At 39.9% G+C, this 12,541-nt stretch overlaps 2 protein-coding genes across 7 annotated transcripts in view; one reads left to right on the top strand and one right to left on the bottom strand.

The window, feature by feature from the left end:
* The window catches only part of CEP250 (centrosomal protein 250), a 135,160-nt gene that overhangs the window by 36,551 nt on the left and 86,068 nt on the right, over positions 1-12,541 (bottom strand). The gene's annotated exons all lie outside the window — the stretch shown is intronic.
* Positions 3,987-10,752, top strand: GDF5 (growth differentiation factor 5). The gene is made up of 2 exons (XM_028734745.2): positions 3,987-6,918; positions 8,136-10,752. Exons 1-2 carry the CDS (start codon positions 6,282-6,284, stop codon positions 9,002-9,004), a joined length of 1,506 nt encoding a protein of 501 aa, XP_028590578.2. The 5' UTR covers positions 3,987-6,281; the 3' UTR covers positions 9,005-10,752.

Here is a 12,541-nt window from a genome sequence, read left to right as displayed (position 1 = left end):
ATAAGTACTATCTGTGTTTTGCCCTGCTGAAATTATGAATCCATTCCTTTAGATTTTTTTGGAACTCTTGTTTTTTCATATGAAGCATTTAAAAAAACCTATTAATAAAATATAATTTCTCAAGTTAGTACTGATTTCAGAAGAAAAACCACATGGAACTGATCAGGAAAATATTCGGATAATGTTAACTTTGGCTCAAAGATGTAGAAGATTGTTGCATGTGCTTCAGATCTAGCATAAATTCTGTTGGATACACTCGTGATTTCTGTAGACTGGTTGCAGCTTGTTTCTATAACGTTCTGGCGCTGCTGCAGACAAGCAAATCACATGATTCTGTCTCCAAGTTTCCATGCCTTGGATTATTGTACTCAGCCACTTGCTTCTTCAGATTCTTATGCTTCTGTTTGCATTAAGACACTAATGTTATTGATTTATAAGCCCAAGAAGCTGGAGACCTTGGACTCTGCTTTCCAATTATTAGAAATGTCATTTGTTAGACACTGCCAACAGCAACATCTGGTTTCTATTATTTAAAGGGACAGAAATTATTGGTAACCTTTTTTGTGAATGCCAAAGAAGCCCACAGTATCCATGCCCCTTAGAGGCCCCTTTCTTCCTCAGGTCTCTTGTAACAACTCACAGAAGCTGTCAGTATCCATACTGTACCCTTGAGGGGCCTCCACTATGAGAGCACATTTTAGAAAATGTATTTGCAGCCTTTTGGTTCCTTGGTCATAAAGGGCTACCTCTCAACTATGGCATAAAACTCACATCAGTGGCTACTTCAGCAGGTGTTCCCAGTAGCTGGGGAGCATGAAACCCAAGTTGTGGTTCTTTAGAATCCTGTAGAGAACTTTTTCTTAGCTTTATTACAAAGCAAAGAGTGTGGCGTTCTAGTGCTGTACAACTTATTATTTCCTTCCAAAGAAGATGGTTGGCCATATGTCTTTTTGTGACGGCTTAAACTATATCATATGGTGGCTTCCTAGGTTAGCAAAGGGATTTTTCTCTCTGAAACTAGCTAAACATAAGGTCTGAAGAGCAGTGATTTGTAGATAGGAACCATTTTTAAAACTGCTCCCTCCGGAGTACTGTTGCAGTCTGAGTACATTGCCTGCATATATTTGCTAAGCCTCTTGACACTGAAACACACTATTCTTTCTTCACTTTTCTGTTTACTTTAGTGAAGCTCAAGCCCTGCCATAGCTAAGGTTACGCCAGGATATTCCATATAGTGAGACATTCTAAAAGTTTGCAATCATTCTTGGGCGCCATAGCCTGCTGTGGCATATATTTGGCATACATCTAGGCGGTCCCTCGGCCTCCACTTTCTGCTTGTACAATTTATGGACAGCTCCTATCATGAAGAGTTTCTGTCCGTATAGCTAATAAACTGAAGGTTTTGCTGTAACAGCACTAAATAGCTCTAATGAGACTTATTCCCACTTAATGGGTGGAATTGGCCTGGTTGCCCAGGAACAAGCTTTTGTGCTGGAGATAGCCAGGGGGAAAATTTAATGGCTAGAGTTTTGTACCCAAGCACTGGATCAGAAAGCACACAGCCTCTGAAAGGGAAGGGGGAAACAGAGCATGGAAATTGTTTCAAATTGCACAGCTAGGTAGGCGAAAAAAATGAGCAAGGTACCTACCAGTAATACCATGGACATATAATAAGAATTTGTTATGCTACCATAGAATGCTTCCAGACACATTTATTGTGAGATCAGTGCACCTCATGCATGCAAGTTTTTGTGTGTTTATTTGTTTTTGCAGTAGCCACATCATTGGCATCAAAACACCAGCCCATATTTTCCCCTCTAGATTTACTCTTCCCACAGAAAATCCAATCAAGACAAATTTGTTGCCTATTTACAACGTCTCAACAAGCCATTTGCAGATTAAGACCTATACTGGAAACATACATAGTCAATTCCCTCAGCAGAATGAGGAGGATAGTTGGTGTGCTGGACTGAGAATGGCAAAAATCCAGCAGACTGAATGCTGAGAAACAAACAATTGGGTTGACAATTATAAAGTACTCATGAGAGATCCTAGGGTTTGGGATGGCCTCTAGCAAGCAGTCCAAAAGTCTTAACTGGAGGAGATTAGACTGAAGGGCTTATCCACACTGAAGCAATATGTGGATTTGCACCAGCCTGTCTCCCCATTAATATGGGGACATTCCCCCCCCCCCAATGTTTCACCACCTTAAATGTGGTTTTTTTTTATCCTAGCCATTTCAAACTTTCCAAGTATTAAAAAACCCTGCATTTAAAGGGGGCAGAGTCCAGCCCAACACTAGGATGAGGGGTATGTCCTCATATAATAGTAAAACCCCTTAGGCCTCATCCTCTACAGGTGGGGAACCTGCAGCCCTCAAAAGGTTGCCGAACTACAACCTCTACCATTCCTGACCATTGGCTGATGGAGTCCAACAAGATCTGGAGGTCACGGGTTTTCCATTCCTGTTCCACTTAAACCAATCCTAAGTGCACATTCTTTCCCATTACCCTTGTCTCCATCTTCCTCTCCTTCCTCTGTACCCTCTGCCTGTGTCTGACTTTAAAGTCTCTTGAGCCCAAGCAAGTCCACATTGTTCAGCTGAAAATATAGTAAGTTTTCATATTAAAATCTGGTAAAATGAAGAGATTGGGAAATGCCTTGTCTTGGGGAGTCAGGATAACTGTATATACCCTACTCTAGGCTTTTCTTTCTCATCACCAGCGCTCAAAATTCACCAGGCACTAGATGCATTTTGCAGCTGGCTATCGGCTACTTGCGGCCATGTGAAGATGCCCGGGTGTCAGAATGGTGCCTGACGTCTCCACCATCTGGAGGTGCGTGCCTGGGGATCATTGGATCTTGACTGTTTTCACACACTAGCAACATATCCTGTATGTTCTATTCTGTTCTTTATATTTTATTTGCACAATCAGAATGAATGTTAGGAACCAAAAAGTAATTGAAAAAGATGACTTTTGAGCCTTCTGGCATAAAAATGGCAACTAGGCATTCCGTTTTGATGACTGTAACCCTGGTTTAAGGAGCTATTTGGTGCCTAGCTTATATATCTGAGTTTCTAACACTGCACCTCACGTGTTCTTTGTCAAACTGCTGAAATTCCCTGTGCTTTAACTTCTAAAGAACTGCTCAGTCCCCAAACAGCTGCGTCAGCATAAAAAACTATAGCGCTCATTAGTGGTTTGAGGACTGCAATCTCTATTTGTACAATGGAGATCATGCAGCTTGCTCAGGCTATTAGAGCACAGTTAGTAAGAAAATTAATGTTTGAAGTAGTACTTTCTTTAAACATTTCTGCTTCTGGTCATGGTCAAAACCAACTGTCGGCAGGAAAAAAATGGTTTAAGGATCAAATGACACCCTCAACCCCAATTAACACCTCCTTTCTTTTTTATTTTCTCTGAGCTGGTTGGGCTCATTCCTTTTTCTAATAGAAACAAGTCACTTTTCTGACATATACAGAAGAAATCTTGTAATTATTCTGAATTTAAAAACTTGACTACATGTGACAAAGCTGTGGTGTTCCTGCAGCAACTGGGAGACTTAACAGCAAAGTCTGTAGTGCCAAGGTGCATCAGTACCTTTTGCCATCCTAATAATAGCTTTAGAGGGCAATTTTGTTTGGAGTTGGGATGGCATAGTGGAGAAGGGTTAACCCTCTCCAGCCTGCTTCCCCAATCAAATCAGTAATCCACCAGCTCCGACTTGGAGCAACACACACATTTTTTGTTTTGTTTTGTGCCTTAAGGTTAATGGAAGATCCAGGTCTTATTCACACTGCAGTTTATTTTTAAAAAAAAAATATTTTTAAAGAACAGTTTTAACAACATAAATAGAAAAAGTGAAAAAAGAAAAAGGTCTACTATATTATTACAAGAGTTAACAATAATATATATACAGGGTGATTCATCATGAAGTATACAGTTTCCATTCATAGTAAAAGGAAACTGTATACTCCATTATGAATCACCCTGTATATATGCCTTAGATAAGTATATATGGGATTGTAATTGTTAACACACTGAAATTTAATGGGAATTTGAAGCTGTTTGTGTCTCTGTATTTTTGTCTGGCAAATGACATCCTCCTCATTCAAATGGTACCCTGCTCTCCTCCCTGCCCCCATTCGGATTTTCCTGATATACCAGTCATCTGACAAGGGAATAAGATCCAATATAAAATCCCATGTGACCCAACTGTGAAGGCATTGAAGCACATTGTGTACATTGCATGGGCAAGTTTGTTTACATACATGATGACATTTCACTGTGTGCCATCTATTGCCACACTTCTTCCATTTTGTTTTCATTTTGGAGAACGCACACTTTTTTTTTAATTGCCTGCTTTTTTGCGCAAATTTGGTAACTAAAAAAACCTATAATTTTATCTTAAATTAAGATAAATGATATCTGTGCACATGCCTACAGTGGACCACAGGTTTCTGGAAACGATGGTGGGTGGGGGAGTCCTAATCAAGGGGAGGAGACAGCAACACACTGCGTGAATAAATCCCATCAAACACCACCAACTGATGTGGATGGGAAACATTGAGAGAGATTTCAGAGGCTTAAAACTAAAAGCGCTCACATTTGGATGCACAGAAATATACACAGGGAAACAGTGACCCAGGTGCATATGAATGCCTAAGGTGGACACAGCCCCAATCAGACATTTCATCCATCTAAAGTAAATAAATAAATAAAAACAAAAAGAAGCATTGGACAAAGCAGTCATAGCTCCTGGGCATATTTCAGCAGGTGATGTAGGTTGTGGTGCACAGGTGGACAAGAAGCCCCTGAAACATTCCCTATGCAGCAGAATTCATCTTGGGGCCAAATTTTGTTGAGCAACATGTACAAGATTAAAGATTTGGGATGCTCTTCTTCATGCAGAAGACATCACTCAGCGAAGCTCACCTGTTTTTGTTACAATCTAGAAGACATTATTTGCCTAATTCACGGTCTGTTTTCCCAAAGTTTATATCCTGTTTTCTGGAATCAATGCAGCAAGAAAGCTTCATTCCACATACCGGTATAAAGGTATTTATGATATATAGTACCTTCACAGTTCCAGCAGTCTGTTTTGTAATAGCAATTTTTTAATTTTTCTGTAAAATATCACATTTATACTAAACTATTTAAACAAGCTGTCTTTTCTTTCACAGGAGCTCTAGGTTCCTGCAGGGGACACTGCTGCTTAAACATTGACTAATCCTGGCAAAGAGAACCAGTTAAATAAAAGACTCTAAAAAGCTTTATGCGGCGCTAGCAAATATTCCCTTAGCTAGGCATCACATGAGATTTTGCTTAATTTCTTAAAGACTTTTAAAACTATGTCATAATAAATGTTTTAACGTGCTTATTAAAGAAGAGTTTATTTTGTTAATACTCTTGTTAACTCTCATCCTTTCATCACTCAGTGACAGAAGGAAATTGCTGCTAATAAAGGTCAGCGTCTATGTTCAGAAGAACTTTATAAAACATCTCTGTGAATTAGAGCATGCTTTAATGCATTTATTCCAACTGATTTTGTTAAAGGCTTCTACTTTTTCTCTTATACGGCTTTGTCTTGTTTAAAATGAGAAGTACATTTAAGGCTAAAAGAGGCAACAAGTTGCCACTTTAAATTGCATATTCTATAGAGTTTGGGTCCTACAGAGTTGTTTTACATGAAGCAGAGTATGACTCATGCTAATGGAAAGGGCAAAGAAGACTTTTTAAAAGAAATATATCACACTTAAATTAGTTTAGACAGCATGACATCAGAGAGTAATTAAATAGGTTTTTGTTGGAATTCCGCTTCCAATTCCTGAGTTCAGGTTTGTAAAAGATTTCTGAGCACCTGCAGGTTTCTGTGTGTGAAATATTTTCACTGGAAGGGATTCAAAACTTTTTAAAAAACCTTTTAATACAGAGGCAGCATTACGCCATTCTTCCTTCTTGGAAAAAAAACCCTCTCCGATTTAAACAAGAGTCCTTCAAGTTTTTAGTCACTTTTACAGAAGAAAGGGGGGTGGTAAACTTTCTCTTTTCAAGAACAAGCTGCTAGCAGAAACCAGGAGAAGACCAAATTGACTAAATTAGCATTTCCACTATGGGACTGGATACAAATATTAAACAAGTAGATTTAAAGTGCTTTAAGCTTAAAATAAAACGCTTTCTGCTGACTTTGGTTCTTAATTTTTTTCATGTTTTCTTATGCCAAACTGGAGGAACCTTTTCTGATTTTTTCTTTGGTGGCATTCAAAGGAAGACCAGAGGATGAAAATCCTGCACTTTCTTACTCTACTGCTTTGGCACTTTAGCTGGTTTTACCTCGTTTTCATCTCCTTAGCACTGAGTCCTGCTGAAGCAAGTCAAGGCAATCCAGGATCCAAATTAGGATTGTCAAACATAGATGGAAAAGAGAGAAACCCCTTGCCAAGGGCAGGTACATTTAGAACGGGGAACCATGGATATAGTGCTGGGAATTCAAAGTCTAGGGCAAAAAATAATAATGCGCAAGCCGGACTTCTCTTGGCAAAGACTGATGACTCAAAGAAGACTCTCTCTAAAGCAGGGAGCACAGACAAAAAGGTAGGAGTTCAATCTTCAAACAGACAATCGGGAATAAGGACGGTGACCCCGAAGCTACAGAACTTTGGCCCCAAGGCCCCACTGAAGAAAACTGGCACCAGCAATTCAGATGCCAGCTCCTTCAAAACCAAAAAGACTAAAGAAGCTATTGCCCAAAGGGAATCTAAGGAGGCGTTCAGGCATCCTGCGATCACCCCACATGAATACATGCTCTCCCTGTACAGGACTCTCTCTGATGCAGAACGGAAAGGTGTTAATGGAAGCGTAAAACTGGAGACTGGGCTTGCCAATACAATTACAAGCTTCATAGACAAGGGGCAAGGTAAGAAAATAGAATGTTTGCCTATCTTTCAAGTGTATGATATCCATGTCAGAAGTTAAAGGGCAGAGGGGATCTGTATTTCCAAAAATCTTGGCATTTTCATCCTTGCAATGTAGATTTAAAAAGCATTTTTCACATCAGCTTTTTGGTATGTTTACAATTACCAAACAAAACGGCCATGCTTTTATCTCAGTGATATTAGTAATTTTAGGATTATGTTGTTGTTGTTGTTTTACAGTGAAATAAAATGCTTTTATTTCCTGCAGAACAGGCTACTAAAAGTGTATGGTGGCAGTATATCTGCTGCAGCAAACAATACCCAATTAGTCCATTTCAGCTAAAATACCAATTTAAAGGGTTAGACTTGGGGAGAAGAAGACTCTCGAGTCTTTCTGATTTTCAGTCAGTCAGTCAGTCCTTTCTGATTTTGCTGTTTGTCTGTTGTTATGAATCAAACAAATTTAGATGTACCTTGTTATAAGAAATAAGCAGGAGATTTAATATTTCGGTGATGTCTCCAAGAACTCATCAGGAGTCCATCCACATTCTTCCTTAGACCCTCACAGGGCTCCACAGCAACCTGTGAATGCTGGATGGATCAAGTGTCAGTGCTGTTGGGTGCACAGGTCTCTGACACAAGCACCATTGGAATGAATGATTTGTGCAACCATGCTTAGTAAATTTAGCTTGGATCAGTCATTTTATGTTGAGAGTTTAGTCTTTATCTAGAATAAAGGAAGTGTCATGCTAATGGACAACAAAGACTCTCTCTCACACACTTTCTCTATGTATCTCAATAGATAGATAGTATATAAAAGAGAATGTATGCCTTCAAACGCTAAATCAAGTGACAGCACATAAGTGACCAAAAGTCCAATAAAACAAAATGTATTAAATTTGCCGTCTGGAATCTTAATACCAAATGCAGTCAAATGGAAACTAAGTCCTATTGATTAGCCTTAATGTACTGTTGGATTAACTTTGGGGGACAAGAACACAGACTAAAATAATGCAGAAATATTTCTATGTCTGAATTCGAAGTGTTCTTTTAGTAAGCCTCCATGGAGTATGAACTTGTAGCATTTCCATAGCATTGTTTTATAATTCCCAAGGCTGCAAACTAATAGTGAAGGTCATTGTGTATTATTAAGAGAAACTGAAATTTTGAACAAATTTCTGTTCAATATACATACATCTCTCCCTCTTTCTCTCTTTAGATGACCGTGCTCCAGCTGTTAAAAAGCAGAAATACATTTTTGATATCAGTGCATTAGAAAAAGATGGCTTACTGGGGGCAGAACTGCGTATTTTAAGGAAAAAACCTTCTGACAACTGGAAGCCTACTTCTCATGGGAAAACATGTCAAATGAAACTATTCAGTTGCTCCATAAGCAGGCAAGCATCCATCCTCTTGGACTCTCGGACAGTCAACATCTTAGATACCGCAAAATGGGAAGTCTTTGACATTTGGAAGCTTTTTAGGAATTTTAAAAACTCTGCTAACTTGTGTTTTGAACTGGAGGCTTTTGAAAGGGGAAGGCCTGTTGATTTAAGGACTGTGGGATTTAACAGAACAGGGAGGCAAGTCAATGAAAAAGCTCTCTTCTTAGTATTTGGTAGGACAAAGAAAAGAGACTTGTTCTTCAATGAAATAAAAGCCAGATCTGGCCAGGATGACAAAACTGTTTATGAATACCTATTCAATCAGAGAAGAAAGAGACGGGCTCCTCTAGCAACTCGGCAAGGAAAGAGGCCCAACAAGAATCTGAAGACAAGATGCAGCAAAAAAGCACTTCATGTGAATTTTAAGGATATGGGCTGGGATGACTGGATAATAGCCCCTCTTGAGTATGAAGCTTATCATTGTGAAGGACTTTGCGAATTTCCTCTTCGGTCCCATCTGGAACCCACCAATCATGCTGTTATCCAAACATTAATGAACTCTATGGACCCAGAGTCGACACCTCCAACTTGTTGTGTTCCGACAAGACTGAGTCCTATTAGCATCCTGTTTATTGACTCTGCTAATAATGTAGTCTACAAACAATATGAAGACATGGTAGTGGAGTCCTGCGGCTGCAGGTAGCAGCAGCGCAATCTCTCACAGTACTAACTGCAAAGCCTTTCCTAGCAGTTGACAAAAATGAACTGACACAGATCAGCACTGTGATATCACTCAGAGTGGTCGATACACGTTGTGGCATCTGTCACAAGCAATGCATTGGTTGGCAATTAACGCAAGCCTATTTTACTCTGCTGCCTCTTAGTTGCAGCACCCTAACCTCTACAAGCTACTATCAAAGTTCAGTGGCATGGGGGACTGTGTAATATTGCATACCCTATGGTGGCTGAAATTCTGTTTGTGGTGCTACATTGTTCAGTTGTTCCCTGCCATACCTCAACCATGCCTCCATCGTGCTTCTTGTCTGTCCTGTTCAACACTAATTAGCAATTGTATGCAATGCTGTTGTGCCACATTTGGAGAGGCTCACAGCTGCCAACACAGCAGCTTGAAATATGCTGAAGTAGCCATTAAAACCTTGGATCAGCTCATGGTGCCAAGCCATAGACAACGTTGTTGCATCAGTGCAGCATCTGTTGCACTGCACCTTAAATGTTTGTACTAGTGACACAACTCATAGGACCAGGCTGTATGTTTTCTAATAGCTAGAATAGATTTATAGAAGAAGTGACACGAAAAATCTACTGAAATGTAATTGTTTTTGTATCTACCTTTTGGACTCATTCCAACACTAATTTATTACTTCCAGACTCTGTTCTAGACCAAGACATTTTGCTCTCTGGAGCAGAGTGCCAAATGGTGCTCCAGATACTAGAGCCAACACTTCTGAAAGTCAGTTCCTGCCTTCATCTATCCACCTAAATTCCTCTGCCTGAAGCAGCTTGATTCACTTTGACATACAGTAGGGCAGCCTAGAGTTGCACAGATTCACCCAGAGTAACAACTTTCCTATGAAAACCTTCTTCAAAGGACATTTAATTTTCACATGATACAGATTTTTGAATTTCTAAGGACACTGGCAAATTCAGTGCAAGTTGCTTCTGTACATTTTCGTTTTCTCCTTCTGGCACTGAACAATAATAATCCATCTTTGCAGGATTAATCCTCTGTTTTCATCATCATATACAGTATATAACTTTCATATGTGCTTTAGGATATCTCTACAAAACAGCGGACAAGATTCACATAACAAACCCCATTAGCCGCATTTGTGGAATGGAGCATTGCCTCATCTCCTACTCCCATGATCCAAAAAACTGACTGGGGAAGGGGGTGTCAGAAGAACCCCCAGAACAGCACATGGAGAAAGGGGGAGGGGTATCATTCCATCTGGTAGCCAGAAGGCTTGTACAGATGGAATGACTGGAAGAGCATGTTTAATTCTACCCACAGTGTTTAAACTAACTAGTTTAACACAAATAGTTATGAGCAACATTTCATAATTCTTAAAACTGTATATTTACCAATAAATAAATAAATGTTGAATTTGTTTTAAATTGTACGCATTATACATGGATTTAGAGAACTGCAGACAAACCTATTTCTTTCAATGTATATTTTATTTCAGCTTCATATCTTTATTAAATATCCATCTTTTTCATGTTAACGTTCAAACTGTTGTATTATTCTGCTTCTAATTCACACTGTTCTCTATTGCTCGTAGTAAAATAACAGCTTAAGATGTACTAAATTATTGACAGTGTTAAGTGTATCTAGGTGCCATAGCTACCATAAATATAATTTTATTTTAAAAAGCTATTTGTTTTGAATGTTTTGTTCAATTAATGAAAACAAAACAAGAGAACCTAGGATTGAGGTGGGCTCTGTTTCTGAGCTATTATGGTTTTGCGCAAATGTTTGATTGCCAGCAGTTGTATCTTCTCTAGAGGGTTTGTGGGTGAGGAAATTGCTATGGCTGTACTTGCAATTTATACCCTTGGAGCGGCCTATAGGAAGGTTCTCTTGCCAGTCTACCTCAGGCAACGCCCATCTTCCAGCCAGAATCTGTTATTGGCTCCCACCAGTGGGCTGACACATTGAGAATCCTATTGGCTCCTTCCCACACCCTGTGCTAGCAGACAAGACAGCCCACTGCAAAGAGTGGCAAGTGAGGGTTTATGGATTACTAATGCATCTGGTATACTAGTACCAGAAGTCTGGTTGCTTCTTTCACTTGAACTCAACTGGGTAGAAAAGGGAGGAAGAATAACCAGTTACAGTGGTACCTTGTTTCCCGAATGGCTTGGCTCCCGAACAAATCGGCTCCTAAATGCCGCAAACCCGGAAGTAAGTGTTCCAGTTTGTGAACGTTTTTTGAAAGCCGAACATCCAACACTTCTTCCACAGCTTCCAATTGAGTGCAGGAAGCTCCTGCAGCCAATTGGAAGCCATGCCTTGGTATTCGAACAGTTTCAGGAGTCAAATGGACTCCTGGAACGGATTAAGTTCGAGAACCAAGGTACCACTGTTTTAACAGCTGTCAAAGGACTAGTATGGGCTGTTCTAACAATTTATGGTGGCTACAAGACAATTTGCTGAGGAGGCTTCACCTTGCTTCTCTAGCAACAAAACATCAAAGTATGCATGAGAAAAGAGTAGCAGTTGATTCTCAGATGTTTCATTGCTTGCTGCTCTAGTACTTTGTAACAAGCTGTTTGTGAAGTCTAGAATGATTAATACATGCAGAACTGAGCATGTGATGAAATCTAGGAGAACCTAAGGCCTCTGCATAGCAGCAGCCAATGATTTCAATGATGTGTGGATGATCGAGACAACCCCTAAAGGGAGGAGGTAGACATCGCCCAATAACAGAGGACATGGATAGCATATAGTAAAAACCTAAGCATCCCCTGGCATTTTGCGTTAAAAGATTTCAAGCAACATTGCTGGAAAGGTTTATGCTGAAGACCATAGAAGGTTATTGCCAGTCAGAGTATTCAGCAGTGGATTAAATGGACCTTAAAAGGTAAAGGTAAAGGGACCCCTGACCATTAGGTCCAGTTGTGACTGACTCTGGGGTTGCAGCGCTCATCTCGCTTTATTGGCCGAGGGAGCCAGTGTACAGCTTCCGGGTCATGTGGCCAGCATGACTAAGCCGCTTCTGGCGAACCAGAGCAGCGCACAGAAACTTCTGATCGACAAGTCCTAGGCTCTGTGGTTTAACCCACAGTGCCACCCGCGTCCCTAAATGGACCTTAGATCGGGTGGAATAAGACAGTTTGCCAGTTTCATATATTCGTATTTACCTACATTTCTGTGGGTGTTACCTTCATTTCAGTAAATAGTTATTGAGTGACTCAGGGCCCCTAGCTCTGGCCTTTGTCTGAGTCAATATCTGAATAAGTAGTTTGGGAGATAAAAATATAAATAAAAAATGTAGCCTCAGTCCACCTTTCTTCCCCATACTTTATGACTGCCCTTGAGGGACTGTAGAGAAATTGTCTTTGGTGCAGAACTGAATATAGGTTTAATTTCCCTCAAAAAGGTGAATATTGCAGTCATGGTGTTCGTGAAAACCTGTTTATTTTTATTTTTGCTACTTACACGCTGTGACAAAATAAGTGGTAGGGATCACTGGATGCATTCAAACACACATACAAG

The sequence above is a fragment of the Podarcis muralis genome, chromosome 5, assembly GCF_964188315.1.
Source record: "Podarcis muralis chromosome 5, rPodMur119.hap1.1, whole genome shotgun sequence".
NCBI lineage: Eukaryota > Metazoa > Chordata > Lepidosauria > Squamata > Lacertidae > Podarcis > Podarcis muralis.
This window is presented reverse-complemented; position numbering and strand designations above follow the sequence as displayed.

What these genes read in the sequence shown, in the direction of transcription:
- GDF5 (XM_028734745.2), top strand. Translation starts at nt 6,282, where the DNA reads ATGAAAATCCTGCACTTTCTTACTCTACTGCTTTGGCACTTTAGCTGG. An exon ending in CTTCATAGACAAGGGGCAAG is followed by an intron (nt 6,919 to 8,135) that starts GTAAGAAAATAG and finishes TTCTCTCTTTAG; the next exon opens with ATGACCGTGCTCCAGCTGTT.